Source organism: Anabrus simplex, chromosome 1, assembly GCF_040414725.1.
Source record: "Anabrus simplex isolate iqAnaSimp1 chromosome 1, ASM4041472v1, whole genome shotgun sequence".
NCBI classification, from domain to species: domain Eukaryota; kingdom Metazoa; phylum Arthropoda; class Insecta; order Orthoptera; family Tettigoniidae; genus Anabrus; species Anabrus simplex.
The window spans coordinates 997,208,999-997,224,682 of record NC_090265.1 but is presented as its reverse complement, the minus strand read 5'-3'; the positions used below and the strand labels follow the sequence as shown (position 1 = coordinate 997,224,682).

The window sequence follows — 15,684 nt, the reverse complement described above, 5'->3', positions numbered from 1 at the left end:
ATTTTGAAGCTGTCTACCTTCCTATTTTGTGATCGAAGTTTCAGCGGCATACATTGCATTGATGTTTCTTGTAATAGCACAATCCCTCCAAATTTGGAAGGTGGTTAAACGAACCATGGCCGTTCTCCTTCCGCTTTTATCAAAGCATAGCTGGAGATCAAGGAGCCTAAGTATACTAATTTATTAACTCAAAGCCTGGAGGATAGTTGCCTAGTTGTACTTCTTCTTTAAACAACAATAATAACCACCACCACCTCAGAGCCTGCTATCCCTCACACGCTGGAATGATTGTCTATCTGCCTATCGATGATCGATACCCTTATTTTAACTCTACTGATTCAAAACCAACGTTCTATGCTTATCAAAGTCAGCGTACTCATTATGCCTTACAGTTCCTGTGTGTTAGCTCCTAGGATTAGTGTAATCCAAAATTGCTGATCATCTTTCCCCCAAAAGAGAGTCCTCCTACACAATTCTCTAAGACTTTCTCATCTGCTCAGTGCATATGCTGAACAGGATGTACGTATGTCCAACACTTGCCCTGTTTCAAAACAGGATCGGGTATGATGCGAGATGAAACTTCGCGAGTTTTTAAGACCTGATGCCCTGCCCAACGTAAATCTCATCAGAGGAATGAATGTGAAGAAATGAAAGACCTGATATATAATAGTATAATAATAGGAATGGAGCAGGTGAAACCCAGTGCCAAAACATAGCTTATTCCCTGCGAATACCACCGTGGGATATTCTCAAGGTGTACAACTCCACCCGAAAGATGAATCACCATCAACAGTGTCATATGCCCTCACTCCATATGAACACCGTGGAGAGGCTGGAATTTAATCCAGGCTTTTGGCATGCAATCTAGTGATTAGAAATTGTATACCACCACCTCTCCTACCCTGCAGAGAGAGAGAGAGAGAGAGAGAGAGAGAGAGACAGAGACAGAGAGAGAGAGAGAGAGACAGACAGAGACAGAGAGAGAGAGAGAGAGAGAGAGAGAGAGAGAGAGAGAGTGTGTGTGTGTGTGTGTGTGTGTGTGTGTGTGTGTGTGTGTGTGTGTGTGTGTGTGTGTGTGTGAATACAGCCTTGCCTTGTGCCAGTTTGTGCTTTCAGTTTGCTGGATGTTGTCCGATTGACTGTAAGGGGCCTCATACATGTACAGTTTTGCCTACCGATTGGCCTGAACAGTTGAAGACTGACAGGCAGAAACGACATGTATGGTGTGGCCCACTGACCTATCATTTGGACTGTTGACTGTGAGAATTCAGTCACTCCTAACTACGGGACGTTGTACCTGACAGGCAGAATGGATGTGTATGGGGTAATCACGGCCGACCGGCAGGCCAAATAGTCAGTCTCGTCTCCATGTAGATGTACTTTAATACAGATTGACAGTTATAGAGAAGTTCTGAACAAAGGAACACACAAATAACATAACCGTAACAACAGAAAACACGTTCTAAGATACTAACTAGAAGATATACCAAATACAATACCGTACCTTGAAGGTCATGTTGAGAAGAATGCTATCTTTGCCTTCCTTTTCTTTGAGCAGAACTAAGTCATTATGCAGAGGTGAGTCAGGATCCACACTCATCAGACGGATATTCCATTCATATAGACTGTCATTAACCAGTTCAATGCTGTACATTCCTAATGAAGTTAAAAAATATGTATACCTCATTAGTAATTGATTACGGAGAAAATTAACAAAAAGGAATATGAACAAGAAAAAAGTTTTACCTTTTTTAAAACTATCAGACCTGTATATATCTCGCAGTTCCTTCATGAGCCTATCCGTTGCCTGAACTGAGCCTGATACAGATCCTTTCAAATAATCTTGTCTCTGGTTTTGTCGCAGTCGTTCTAAGGTGGCCAAGTGCTCCGTATCCATTTCATCCGTCTGCAACACATTTCAAGTATCATTCATGGATTTATTCAGCATATAAATGCATCGTAAATCTACACAGAATGGCAATACTGCTCGCATGCAAATTAAGAATGATCTATTTTCTTAATTACTGTAATTGAGTGGAATGAAAACCAATGTCTGACTATCAATAAAATGTTCTAATTATGAAAAGATTCGAGAATTTCCGCAGAAAAAACAAACTTTATTACAAACATCAAGAACACTCCAAAATTTTTTGGCAACAGATATTGGTCCAGTGGAAAGAGTAACGAAAATCAAATATCTGGGAGAAATAATTCAAGAAAATGGTTTAGACAAATCTGCAGTAAGAAGAGAAGGTACACAAGATGGAAAGAGCATATGGTATCACAAAGAAGTTTTATAACAAAAAGTATGTATCTAAAAATCTTAAAATAAGACACTACACTACAGTGGTGAAACCGGAATGCCTATATGCAAGTGAATGCCTGGTACTAAAGCTGTTCTGAAATTCTTTTGCCAGTTCATATGAAATTTCATATCATTTTTGCACATTTTTCATATATTTCACGTATTTTGAGACATTATATTTTTAAAAAATAATTCAGCATGGAGAGTTCTGATAGTCACTCACAATATTAGCAGTGAAACGGTTAATTGTACGCATGAAGAGTACTCCTAATTTTAAAAGTTCAATACTGAGCTCGGAAGGTACTGTACCATAATTTGTAATGGTTCAGTTTAATTGTCATTCCAGGTTATTCTAAGTTATTCTTTTTTCTAAAATCCTGATTTTTTAACTTAAATAGTGTCTGAGGACATGAAATTCCTATGTTTAACTTAATTCATTTTACTATCTTCTTGTCCAGCCACCATTTAAAAATTTACTTTAAATTAAAATTTTGATCTCCTAAACTATAATATGGAGTTGCATTATTTTGAATGTCTTCTATTCCTTATGTTGTCTAAGATCCAATCCTCAGTTGCAGACTTTTAACCATGGTTTCTGCCCAGAGTCCATTGCTTCCTAATTCCTGTACTTAAGCCTAGGTCACACTTGGCGATATTCTCCTTGCTAATTCTAGCTGCAAGTTCTCGCTGATAGTGAAATCGCTACGAGAATTTATGTCACATTACACAGACTCAAGCGAGGTAGTATGTAGAGGTACAAGCAGTGATAACATTGTTTTTCTGCGTTTTAGTAGATTAGTTTGCTGAGTTTTGTGTAATTTTCGTGGTGTTTTATAATAATGCCGTCTATTGAATTACGGAGCAATGTTATAAGACGTTTGTTGAGACTTATGGTGCACGAGGCCAGTCGCGAATTATTGGCAGTGTTGACGAAAGAAAGAAGAAAACGTAAATGGGTGAGAGACCGGAGAGAAAGGAGGGGTCAGCTTGGAGCCTCCAACACACTAATGCGCCTTTTAGGATTTTTATCTTCTTCTTGACCTCATCTAGCGTAACCGTAAAGCCCAACTCGTGTAATTCACTGATCATATTAGAGTAAGCATTATCTCTACGGTCTCTTTCCATGTAATCACAGGTTGAAGCGTCCCATAGGGCCTAATACTTCCGCAAAACCTCCAGAAATGTTATTATCTGATCACCTGACCACTTTATATTACTCATTTAAAATGATAACACTGGAAAGTATATTTATAAGGTGTTTAAGCTAAAACTTCTCGCTACTGTGCACTTCCTGCATCAGCGATTACGCTGTCACACAAGGCAATGAGTCACTGCGTGATGATCATGTGACTAGCTAGCAGCGAGAAAAGTTAAACATGTCCAACTCTTCTCGCAGCGATTTTCCTTCTTGCTGGGCTTTCGGCGAGTAGAGACTTTTTTAATCACACTGAACGATTTAAACAGCGAGTACTCGTTGCTAGCTGACTCGCTCCTATAAAATCGCCAAGTGTGACCTAGTCTTTAAGGACCTTCCCTCCGTAGTTGGTGCGTTTTCGCACTGGGTTGGTCTCTAAATTTTCATGTGGTTGTGCTGATAATTGACACAGTGTACTTGCGGTATGGAACAGTCATTTCTTTTGGCTGTTGAAGTGGTCAATTGTTGGTACGCCACAGCATGACCAACAAATGGTGAATAAGTTATGGGAAGGACAGCTGAATCAGAAAGTGATTGAACCAACTAGAGGGAAAAATATTCTAGACGTGGTGCTGATAAAACCAGATGAGCTCTATAGGGAAACTGAAGTGATAGATGGTAACTGATCATGAAGCTGTTAAATCAAGGTCATATCAGTAAATCAGAAATAGAAGGTTTCATAAACATTTTGGAATTCATGCTCTACGGCAATTATATAATGTTGAATCAAAAAATATACAACCAAAAGGCTCTTCCTATGGTAGCTCCAGCCACAGGTATTTACCTAGATTATTTAGAACACACAAAAAACATAGATCAAATACAAGGCCTAGAGACATGGATATGTTATATGGATGACACATTCATCCTAACAGATCAAAGATCCAATAATAGCGCTAACATCCTACATTATCTCAACTCATCAGATAATAACATTAAATTTACAGTTGAAGATGAAGTTGACAGCTCCCTCAGTTATTTTAGACAACATGATCACACGATACTGGGATAGGTTCACTTACAAAATGTACGGTAAACCAACATTTTCACCAATTACAATTAAAAATAAGTCGTTACATCCGAGCAGCCAGAAAAGAGCGGCCTGCTATAATCTAGTGTATTGGACCTTCAACCTTCCCCTCAGACAGGAAGAGTTAAACAATACATACAAAAGATGGTAAAGTTTAAGGGTTTCAATGTATGTCGCGCTCCATGTCCAGCTATCACAAAAATTTTTAATACTTCCCAAACTAGCAAGTTATTGCTACTGACTATATCACTTACACGCAAACACATCAACGACAAGCTTGCTAGGTAGCCATGGTCGTTACGGCTTCATTACTAGATGCTGTCATGTACTTATTTAACAGTTCAAGTCCCAATAGTTCAAAATTTTTTACCTTCTAAATGTTAGTCGGCAGGGAATTAGAATACTGGATACTGGCCGCACTTAAGCGACTGCAGCTATCGAGCTCGGTAGTAGGGAATTAGAGGTGATAGTACACATTTCCTAATAGCTAGTGTGCATGCCAAAAGCTTTGTTATTATTCCAAATCTCTCATGGAGTAGTAGTAGTAGTAGTAGTAATAATAATAATAATAATTGTATGGCCTCAGCTACCGTGTGCAGACATTTCAATTTGACGCCATCTGGCTGTCTGGTCATCAATTTCGACGTTCCGTTTTACTCTAGGCCCACTAGATGGCAGACCAAGTAAACCGAAACTCTCCTGGGCGTCTATGGCTGAGATTTAATGAATTTTGTCGGGTAAACACCAAATGCGTCACCAGAGATCGTTTACATGCCGACATCGTACGATATGGAGTATCGAATGGACTTTTTTCCGTCCTTCAAAACTCCGACTACCTCTGCTGGGTTTGAACCCGCTATCTTGGGATCCGGAGGCCGACACTCTACCACTGATCCACAGAGGAGTAAGGGTATACGATATTGTCCATGTGATTCGTCCATCGAATGAGGACATTAAGGAGGTTATCTTTCTTTGCCTGCATAACAACTTACTACCAAGTATTTACACTAAAGAAAGATAAAATCTTGCCAGTTACTCTTCTAACATTGTCTTGAAAAAATAAACTACCTACCTATTAAATTAACAACAGTAAATTGAATAATAACACAATTAATGATCCTCAGCCGCATACCGTGGCACTGATTACGAATAAAAACTTTACTTTCGCCTTAATGCGTATCTTCGTAATTAGTATTACACAAAGAACAAAACTATATTGTATGGTAGGAATTATCTGATAAGATAACCTGAATCTTACCATTTGCGTCCAGGTAACACTTTCAGTCTTAATTTTCTACAACAATTTTTGAGTTTCGTTACATTATTTAATTAATTTCAACATTTCTTCTTGTATAGATTTCTGTCCTAATTCTTTACTTGACCTGAACTTCCACATTATAGCCTAATAAGAGTAATATTGGACTCTAGTAATACAATTTCAAAAGGAATAGTGCTAAACAAACGAAAGCATCAGGGAACAGGTTTGCCACTCCACAAAATTTTACTACATTTTCAGTAACCTTATTGCCAACTGAATAAAAATGTTACAACAACTTCCGCATAACAATACCGTAGTTAAAATTTGTTGGTAGTACGCAAGAAAATATTTAACTTCTAGTTTGCAAAACTGCAGCCTATGCATCTGGCTGTTGATCTGAAGGTCATAGTACAGGCCCTAAAATGACCAAAATATAACCAAAACATCGAAAAATGGTCAAAATAAGCATTTATATGCAACATAAAATTGCTTTAAACGGAGTCAGGGACCCATCATTTATACTTATTTTACAGATTTTGGGTAAAATGATCTCAGAAAAGAGATTGCATTTCCTTAACATCCGAACCGTAGTGATTAATAAAATAGCCTCCAAATCAGGAAATCAAAGTAAGGTCAAGTTACAAAGGGATCCTGAACACCATGGAAAGGATGATAAACGGCTGTTAAAGGCTGCTTCCCGTTCTTAGATGGGAAATGAGATTCTAATGTTAAAACAACATATTTATGATCATTTTCCCCAACCGGTTTTAGAACTGTATTCAAACAAAATCGCATAGGACCGCACTAAAAAAACTGCTTGATTCTGCCACCACCTTCTAGATTCACATTATCATGAACATCATCACCTGGAACCAGCTGCAGTCTGGGTGCAGTGAACGAGTGCTCTCCATTTACTTCTGTCTATGCAGATGTCTTCTTTCATAACCTGCTGCAAATCTAGACCTCATCCAGCTAGATCAATTCCAATCTGATCGATCCATCTCTTCCATGACCGACCTCTTGATCTTTTGTCTTCAAGTTCCTTCTCAAACCACACTCTAGCTCTTCTTTGTTTCATTCTTTTGAGAAGACCAAAATATTTCAGCTAGGCTTCGATACATCTCACTACGGGGATTTTTCACTTGGACAACATGGTGTATCTCACTGTTTCTTATTTTGTACCTCTTCAATTTCTGAATCATAGGTCTTCAAAACTTCATTTCCACTGCTTTTAGTTTGCTAATATTTCTGTTGGTTTGGATGCAGGTTTCTAGACTGTATAAGGTAACTTGTACAAAGAAGCTCCTGTAGAATATTAATTTTCATCTTAATGGAACTTGCTTATCCCAAAGAAGTTTTCTCACAAGATGATAAAACTGTGCTCCATTCTGTACTCTACTATACTGAAATTCAACTCAAGAGCTTAGGAAAAGTATCCTTCCGCACGTGAGCACGTCCCCTGTTCCCCCTTCCGTTTCCGTTCTCCATCTCCGCCACAACCAGCTTATTATTAACGCCGTGCGTCTGTCTGACAAGTACTACATTCTGAGATAGTGAAACATCAACCAAAATCACATCCTTTCACATAGCTGTACTTTGATTACGTACCATACCTATGTATTCCTTCATTGACCATGTAAAACCTACAGGTTACAATTTGTGTGAGGCACATGGGAACTTGCAACATAAGTATACGATTCCGCTCTCGTGCAACGACTGTCAGTGGCAGTTTCTCACAGTTCAAAAAGCTGAAAAAAACACCTGTGAGGGGGATTGCAAAATACAATGTTTCCAGGAATGTTGTAAATATTGTAGTCTTGTCATTTGGAAGGGAAAACCAAACTCAAGATCTCTTCATGACAACATTTCTGCAGGTAGAGGGCCGTTACGAATATAAAGCAAAGTACAAATTATTATTATTATTATTATTATTATTATTATTATTATTATTATTATTATTATTATTATCGGATACGCCAAGGATCCTATTCCCATACCGTGTTAAGGCCCTTCCTGTTTTATTTATGGCAAGTGCTGAGCTGACACATCGACCTTTTGCTGGAGACTTGGATTTTCCGTGGAGTTTAAATTCCACGCGAGCGGCGTAAACACTGCACACAAAAACGCCGGTCCGCTGCGCGGTGTTATTCACCACGTATTCCACAGCGGATTCTAATCTCGTAGGCTACTGTAAACGTTTAAAACAATTTGTTTATATTTCCTACTTAATTTTTCTCCACTTTTGTTAGCTTTAAAGTATTTCACAGGGGACTCAAGCGCCACAGCATCACACACGTGTTCCTCTCAGCTGGCAGCCAATATGAATACTGAACATGCTGTTGCATTGCAGCCAGTATTGCCAACAGTTTTCTTGGATCCATCTTCAACGTTGCACATATTATGCGAATTTATCAGCAATGGAATGAACTCGAACAAAGCTTACTAAGTAGACAGTGCAATAGGATGTCAATATCATATTAAATTATTATTATTTTGCTAGATGCACCACTGAGAACCATAACTATCCACAGCCATCTACGTATGAAATATAAGAGTTGGTAACGAACCCGAATAACATACAACCTGTGATATATTTTCCGTATTTATACAGGGCAAAAATGTTTAATTCGTCAAGTCAGTTCACCAGAATATCTAACCGAACTGAAGGAAGCTCCTGACTTCAGGAACAAGTAACAAACCTAGAGAACTATTTAGCGCTGCGGAAGCCTATTCACCGACCAGAAGTTTGACTAACATCAAAGGGACCGCTAAGGTCTTGAGTTGACTCTCAGTATAGTGATGTCTGCAGATGGTCGGCTATCTGTTGTTACCACACTGACAAAATAATGGAACTGATGTACTTGTTCCAACTTTGATCCATCTAGAATGATGTTAGTACAGATGTAATGTCGACTAACACGCAACACTGGCATTTTAGACTTGCTTATCTCAAACCAAATTGCTTGAATATAGTATTCCAGTCATTCAGCTTCTGTTTTACTTCAGCCTGTTGATGAAACTGGGCCTGAATCGTTACACGATGGCAAAAACATGCTTATGGCACTATTTTAAAGAACATTTTCCCACTCTTTTCTTCTTTTTTTTTCTATTTCTATTTGCTTTACATCGCACCGGCACGGATAGGTCTTATGGTGACGATAGGATAGGAAAGGCCTAGGAATTGGAAGGAAGCAGCCGTGGCCTTGCTTAAGGTACAGCCCCGGCATTCGCCTGGTGTGAAAATGGGAAACCACGGAAAACCATCTTCAGGGCTTCCGACAGTGGGGCAAATTAACTAAACCAATTCTAAACCGAAGAATATTTTCTGAACCAATGAAATGAAATGGCATATGTCTTTTAGTGCCGGGAGTGTCCGAGGACATGTTTGGCTCGCCAGGTGCAGGTCTTTTGTTTTGACACCCACAGCCAACCTATGCGTCGTGATGAGCATGAAGAAAAGGTTTACATCAGGTAAATACAGTGTAATGCTAATAGTTTTTATAATACAAAAGAAAACCTTTTATGAACAATATGAAACGTGAACTTTTGCTGTCTGAAAAGGTAAAATTACAAACTAATATTTTTACCTCATTTTAATGATGGATTAAAGAGAGCAAGTACTAAGCAGGGGAGCTGCGTGTGTTAATACGCTATGGCTAGGGAGGCAAGCCCCAACGTCAGAACATGAGTAGATTAAAATACCACCCCTGGCTGTCCTGAAAATTGTTTTCTGTGGTCCCATTTTCACTTCCAATAAAATGCCAGGACAGATCCCATTCACAGGCCACAGCCAATACCTTCCACCTCCTTACCCAATTTCTCTGACCGTCATTCATTTTCTTTTCATTAGCTGCTCAACTGAGGTTGGCTATATAAAAAAACATGCCATAAAATTTCATCTCATATCATCCCCAATCTTATACAGTAAAACTTCGATGCATCGTTTTTCAAGGGAGAGGGGGAAAATTATGATGGATGCGGGAAAACGATAAATGCGGATAACATAAAAAATTGGGGAAAGCAAAATAATAAAATACAGTTACTGTATTTGAACATATTTCTGTATGTAAACCTTACAGAGGTGTCAAAATTTTGCAACCACGATATACGTAATGGAAATAATAAGCATAATTTTTACAGCATTTCTCTTCACTGTTCTTTACATCGCGTAATAATGGAAAACCATTAAGGTAAGTTTTCTTATTACAAATTACTACAAGTGGATATTACAGCGATAACCTGCATTTTCAGCAAAATACGGATGATTTCAAAAATTTGCGTAATTTTTTATTATTTAGAATTGAAATAGAACGTTTGTAGACTTCGTTTTGTTCCCTTATTTTTCTTACTTGTTTAACGTCGCACTAACACATCGGAAGGTTTTCAGCGACAGAAAGATGGGAAAGGGCTAGGATTAGAAAGGTATTGGCCGTGTCAGTAATTAAGGTACAGGCCCAGAATTTGCCTGGTGTATGGGAAACCATAGAAAACCATCTTTAGGACTGACAATGGTAGAAATCGAACCTACTATCTCCCGAAGCCAAGCTCACACCTGTGCGACTCTCAAAACAAGACCAACTTGCTCGGTTGTTTCGTTCTATATGTACATAAGGCTCGAATAGAAACGTGGTATAAGCATTCTCAATTCACCATCCATGAATTGTTAATCAATGTGTGAAAAATAGATCACTTACTTATGGACATTTAAATTGTAATCATGAGCATGAAGTCGGCTCCCAGCTGACAATCTATAATCCGCACATTGTACAGAGGACAGTGAGCGACATTCGTTTTCTTGTGAGGAATGAAGGGATGCACCAATACGAAGGCTCTTTTTAATGGCAGTGTTTGTAATATTTTGTCAATTTTCAAAATATACTTACAATAATTGCCAATTGTTAAATTTAAAAACAAACATTCATTCAGTGTTTATACTGTAAAGCATTGACGGAAGAAACTCTTGAAATTTGTGAAATGTTATTCTTTAATTCAAATGTATGCACAAAACTTACATAATTTGATCTTCTTTTCTTGGTAACAACATTGACACTATCACTGGTCTAGTTATTTAACACAACAGTAATGTTGGTTAGGTTATGTACGTTCACTTGTATAGGCATAATATCTGAATTTCATTTGTCTCTCTCAAATAGGCCTCCACGGTATGCGCTAGCCCAGCGTCTTGGTAGGTGTGTTAGGTACCAACTGATGAGCCCAGCCTAGCACACGGGGGCGAAACGCTGGCAACCAGGAATGAGTTAGCTGGAAAATTTATAATGTCCAATAACGGACCATTTATATTGGTATAGGCCTAATATATCAAAACAGATGATAGGAAATAACTGATATTGCTTTGAGTAATTAATGTTACAGGATGCTAATTTGAATGTTTATCAATCTCATTATAAACGTAACAAAATAATGGTGCAATACTGCATCTGTCATTTTATTACTTTCTCCTTTTATTAAAAAAGTCATTGTTTTATGTTTCATCGAAGCTTTGCGTTTCAGACGAAACAAAGCCTTCTCTACTTACATAATGTTCTCTTGACGATCACTGATATCATGCGAGTACATAAAGAATTTCACCTTGGCTAAGGCGGCATGCGCTTCGGCAAAACTCAGGACGGCTTCGGGCTCACGATCGTCTTCTTCCACTTCATCACTCCTCACCGCCACATCATCACACACAGCTATTCAACTGTTTCCACTCCACACGTGGCTACATGAGAATCGATCAGCACATAATCTTCAAAATCAACGGGGACAGAATCACTTCACTTCCCAGTCTTCATTAAAGACATAATCGTCATCACTAGCTTCGCCATCATCACAGAGATTTTCAGCGGAGTCTATTTCCGCCGTATGTAGCTGACAGCTGAAACCACTTTATGGAAACAGTTCACGACAGTTGGCTGTGATACCTGTCGCCAAGCTGCTATTGTGAAATGAATCAACTGTAATAAATTGATTTCCTTGCTTATTTCTTTCCCGGTATCCAAGAAGCACACAGCAGTTTGCACTAGGTGCTTACAGTATAGTTGCTTGAAGCATTATATTACCCCAAGATCAAGAGGCCGCAACACGCTGGTACAATTAGGGGGAAATGCACAACTTTCACACTGCAAAGAAATGGCGAGTCCTGTGAATGAGCGGCACAATTATCCACAAGATGCACGACTTTTCTTCCTCGAGCACCCATGGAGGCATCAAATTACCTTAAAAACTGTGAAAAAATATCAGTGGTGGTCATCCAAGCTTTTTTGTTTGCATGATACGTCACTGGCAGTTTTTTCGTGTTCTTCAAACAACGTGGTTTTAATGAGTTTCCCACTATGACTGGCACTCTCTTGTCACTGCCATCACTGTTCACACACCGCATAACGGTTAGTCTTCCTTTTGAACTTTTCCCCTCATAGCAAGATTCACCCTTCAGCGCCTGTGTTCTGTCCAGAAGGAAACGTAAAAAAAGTCCCGTCTCATCCGTGTTATACGCAACTCGTACCCCTGAAGTAGTAGTCTCTCGATCCAGAGATCCTTACCTTCCGTGTCCACAGAAGCACTTTCTCCGGAAACCTTTCTGAAGACTAGTCCATGTCGAACTTTAAATCGAGCGATCTATCCATTTGATGCAGTAAAATTATCAATTTTCAATCTTGCAGCTAACTTCTTTGCTTTCTCTCGTAATATGGTTCCATCTATAGGGATATTGGAAGCCCATGCTTGCTGGTACCAAGTGAAAAGGACATTCTCCAGCTGAGCAAATCTAGATTCTCTTCCGACTTTTCTGCTTTTACTTGACCTGCCATATTTATCAATTTGCTCTCTTATCTCAATCTTCTAAGCAAATATGGAGTTTAAAGTTGAAGGCACTAACCCAAGACGTTCAGCGGTATCTACTCGTTTTATGAACGGATTTGATTCAACTTCTATCATTTGCAGTCGTTCTTCCAGAGTTCTTACTGGTTTCACGGGACGTTCTTACTTTTTTCATGGGACGTGACATGTCATGAATAGCAATAATACACAGGAACTAAAATGAGAAAAACAATGTAATTACGAATGATAGATAAAATTGTAATCGCCGCACACAACAAAGACACAGCACAGGTCCACCCACAATTAAATGAAACAGCACACTGACGGCTTGGCGCTTCGAGCAGAAGCCTTAGCTCCAGGAGACTCGTAGGCGTGGTTAGGCCTATATGTGCTTAAATAATCTACGCACTTCAGTCCAGCTTACATAAACCTTGCTCCAACCGAGAAATTTGCTCAAGCCTAGTTACTTCGTAGCGCGTACATTCTCACGTAACGGATGGCCGCTGTTCCATACCGCTTTAAATTAAAACGAATGTTTGCATATATTTTTCTCATAAACGGAGGCCATGACCCAGGAGCATTTGATAGTCCCAGCATTCCACTAAAAACTACGTTCAGCATTCTCGAAGTTTCTGCTGTCTTCGACTGCTTCGAACCTAAGTACTTTTTATTTTATTTTATTTTATGTAATGCTTCGAACCTCTCAGTGGAATGGAGTGGTGTCTCAATTCCACCTCAATATATAGTGCAGGTTGTGGTGCACTGCTTACCTATTGGTTTGCCATGGTGGAAGGGCAGTCGGTGATTGGCTGTTCTTTTGCCAATGATTGCAGCAATACAGAGCTCAGCATTAGCTGACTAGCCTTTGCGGAGAGGGGCAACTGCTTGCCTGTTGCTTTTTCTGGTCCACCGCAGATACCGTGTCCTCCAGGTTTTAAGATTTTTGTACTGAAATCAAGCTTTCTTCACCCATTCAGATCCCACCTCACGGATGAAACTATTGGTGTATTTCAGGATTTCAATGGCTTCCTTTGTAGCTACTTTACTTTAGTTGACAGTACTTCAGTGTTGTACTATGTCATGGGCTGTTAATGGTGAGTGTTCAGCAACTGATGAACTTTCGCTCGTCCCAGCCGGCTGTGTCACTTGTGCTCCTTTAGTCGGATGGCGATGCTGCATTTCATAGTGCCTATGTAAACTTGGCTGCAGCAGCACAGGATATTGTAGACACCTGCTGCGGAGAAAGTATGATGCTTGTCTTTAGCAGACCTTAGTATTTTCTTAGTTGGGCCTATACAGTAGAACCTCGATATCTCCAATTACCTCAGAAGCTCAATTTTATTTCGAGTCATCAAAATTTCGAGATACAGAGAATACCATTTTTGAGCATGTATAATAATTGAATCATATGTATATACAGGCTTATACTGAATACATTATTTTTAACAGTATTTAAAATATACAAACTCTATTTTACGGCATCACTTTAATTATAACCCTTATTACAGTACACTTTTAGAAGACAGATTACAGTACATACAGTAGTGAAACAAGAAACATACCTACGTTAACACCTATGAAAAAAATCCGTTAGTCTCTTCTGTTTGTTACTGTTAACCTTTCCTCCCTCCACGTTGAAACTTCTCTTCAATACCACACAGCCGAGATTCATAAATGGAGCTTGTCATCCGCGACTTCGGGGATTGCTTTCGTACATGACCGGTAATTAATTCAAAACAGTGAGGCTTTGCCGATTTCCCAATCACTAGAAGTTTTCATTTTTTTCTTCTTCCCATCATATTAGTTCCCAGCATCATTGTAACCCTTTCTTTACTTTTTAACTGTTCCTCACAAACTACAGATGCTGTATTGCACAGTTAATGCTGCACAAAATTCGAGTTTCAGGGTATTTTTTGCTTCAAGAGAGGAAATGTTTGCTTTGAGAAATTCGTGTAACCAAATTTCGAGTAACACAGAAATACACGTTAAGAATAGGATAAACAGCCGGAAAACGTATGTTACTCGAGATACTGAAAATTTGAGTAATGGAGGTTCGAGATATTGAGGTTCAACTGTACATAGTTTTTACTCCATGGGACTCCAGCAGCCTCCCTCTTTTATCAGCTATTTTCCCAATGTACAGCATAAAAGATTTAGTTGCCAGCTGCTCCTCTTCTTTCTCCCTAGTTATTGCATGCCTGGGGTGAAGTGCTTACTGTATATCTTTAAGACAGTACCAGTTAGCGTGTAGGGCCAAACTGAAGTGGCTGAGCTCCTCATTTGCAGTTAAGTGTTGTGCTTAACAAATTCTTCTCGCATGATCAGCTAGCGTTATTATCACTCCATATTTTTGTCGCGGGTGGTGGTTGGTTGTCTTCTGCAGATAGTGGTTTGGATGCGTTAGCTTGCGGAACACTGGCCCAAATTTAAACCGGCCGGCTTCATTACCAGAACAATGAGAGATGCGAGTTTTTGTTCACTTTCTACCTCCATAGTGTTAATGTTATTCAGACGCTGTAGAAACCACTGTAGTTGTTCCTCTCCATGACTCAAGATTACAAAGGTTTTAGTGGTGCAGTCTCGAGTGCTGTTTGCTCAAACTTTTCCATGAATAAATTTGTGATCAAAGGACTCAAGTGGACTGCCCATTGCGACACCAACGATTTGTTCATAGAAATTGTCATTCCAGAGGAAATAACTTGTGAAACAATGGCTGAACAAGTTTGTGATGTACTCGGGAAAAACCTGAGCGATGTTGTAAAGGGCCATTTTTACTGGTATTTTAGTGAAGAGCGAGACCACATCGAAGCTGACAAGCAGAACTCCAACTTCCAACTGAATGTTCCTCAGCTTTTCTATGATGTGGTCTCTCTGACATACTTGTGTGCCACCGATATAAGGTTGCAGCAAGATGGCCAGATATTTTGCGATACTGTAATTCGGTGATCCAATAGCATTCATGATGGGTCATAGAGGTACACTTGTCCTTATGTATCTTGGGTAAGCCATATTGCCTTGGTGGTAGAGCTATATTTTTGGAGATTTCTCTCTTCATACTGTCTGACAGCGAAGAGGCC

General features: G+C 39.2%; 1 protein-coding gene across 2 annotated transcripts in view; it reads right to left on the bottom strand.

Moving 5' to 3' along the window:
- The window catches only part of LOC136857883 (ubiquitin-conjugating enzyme E2 Q1), a 153,539-nt gene that overhangs the window by 91,875 nt on the left and 45,980 nt on the right, over positions 1-15,684 (bottom strand). For both annotated transcript variants that reach the window (XM_067136918.2, XM_067136917.2), the window contains exons 4-5: positions 1,747-1,906; positions 1,505-1,656 (exon numbers count right to left, since the gene is read on the bottom strand). In XM_067136918.2, the coding sequence (XP_066993019.1) occupies positions 1,505-1,656; positions 1,747-1,906 (312 nt within the window). The remainder of the gene's footprint in view (positions 1-1,504; positions 1,657-1,746; positions 1,907-15,684) is intronic.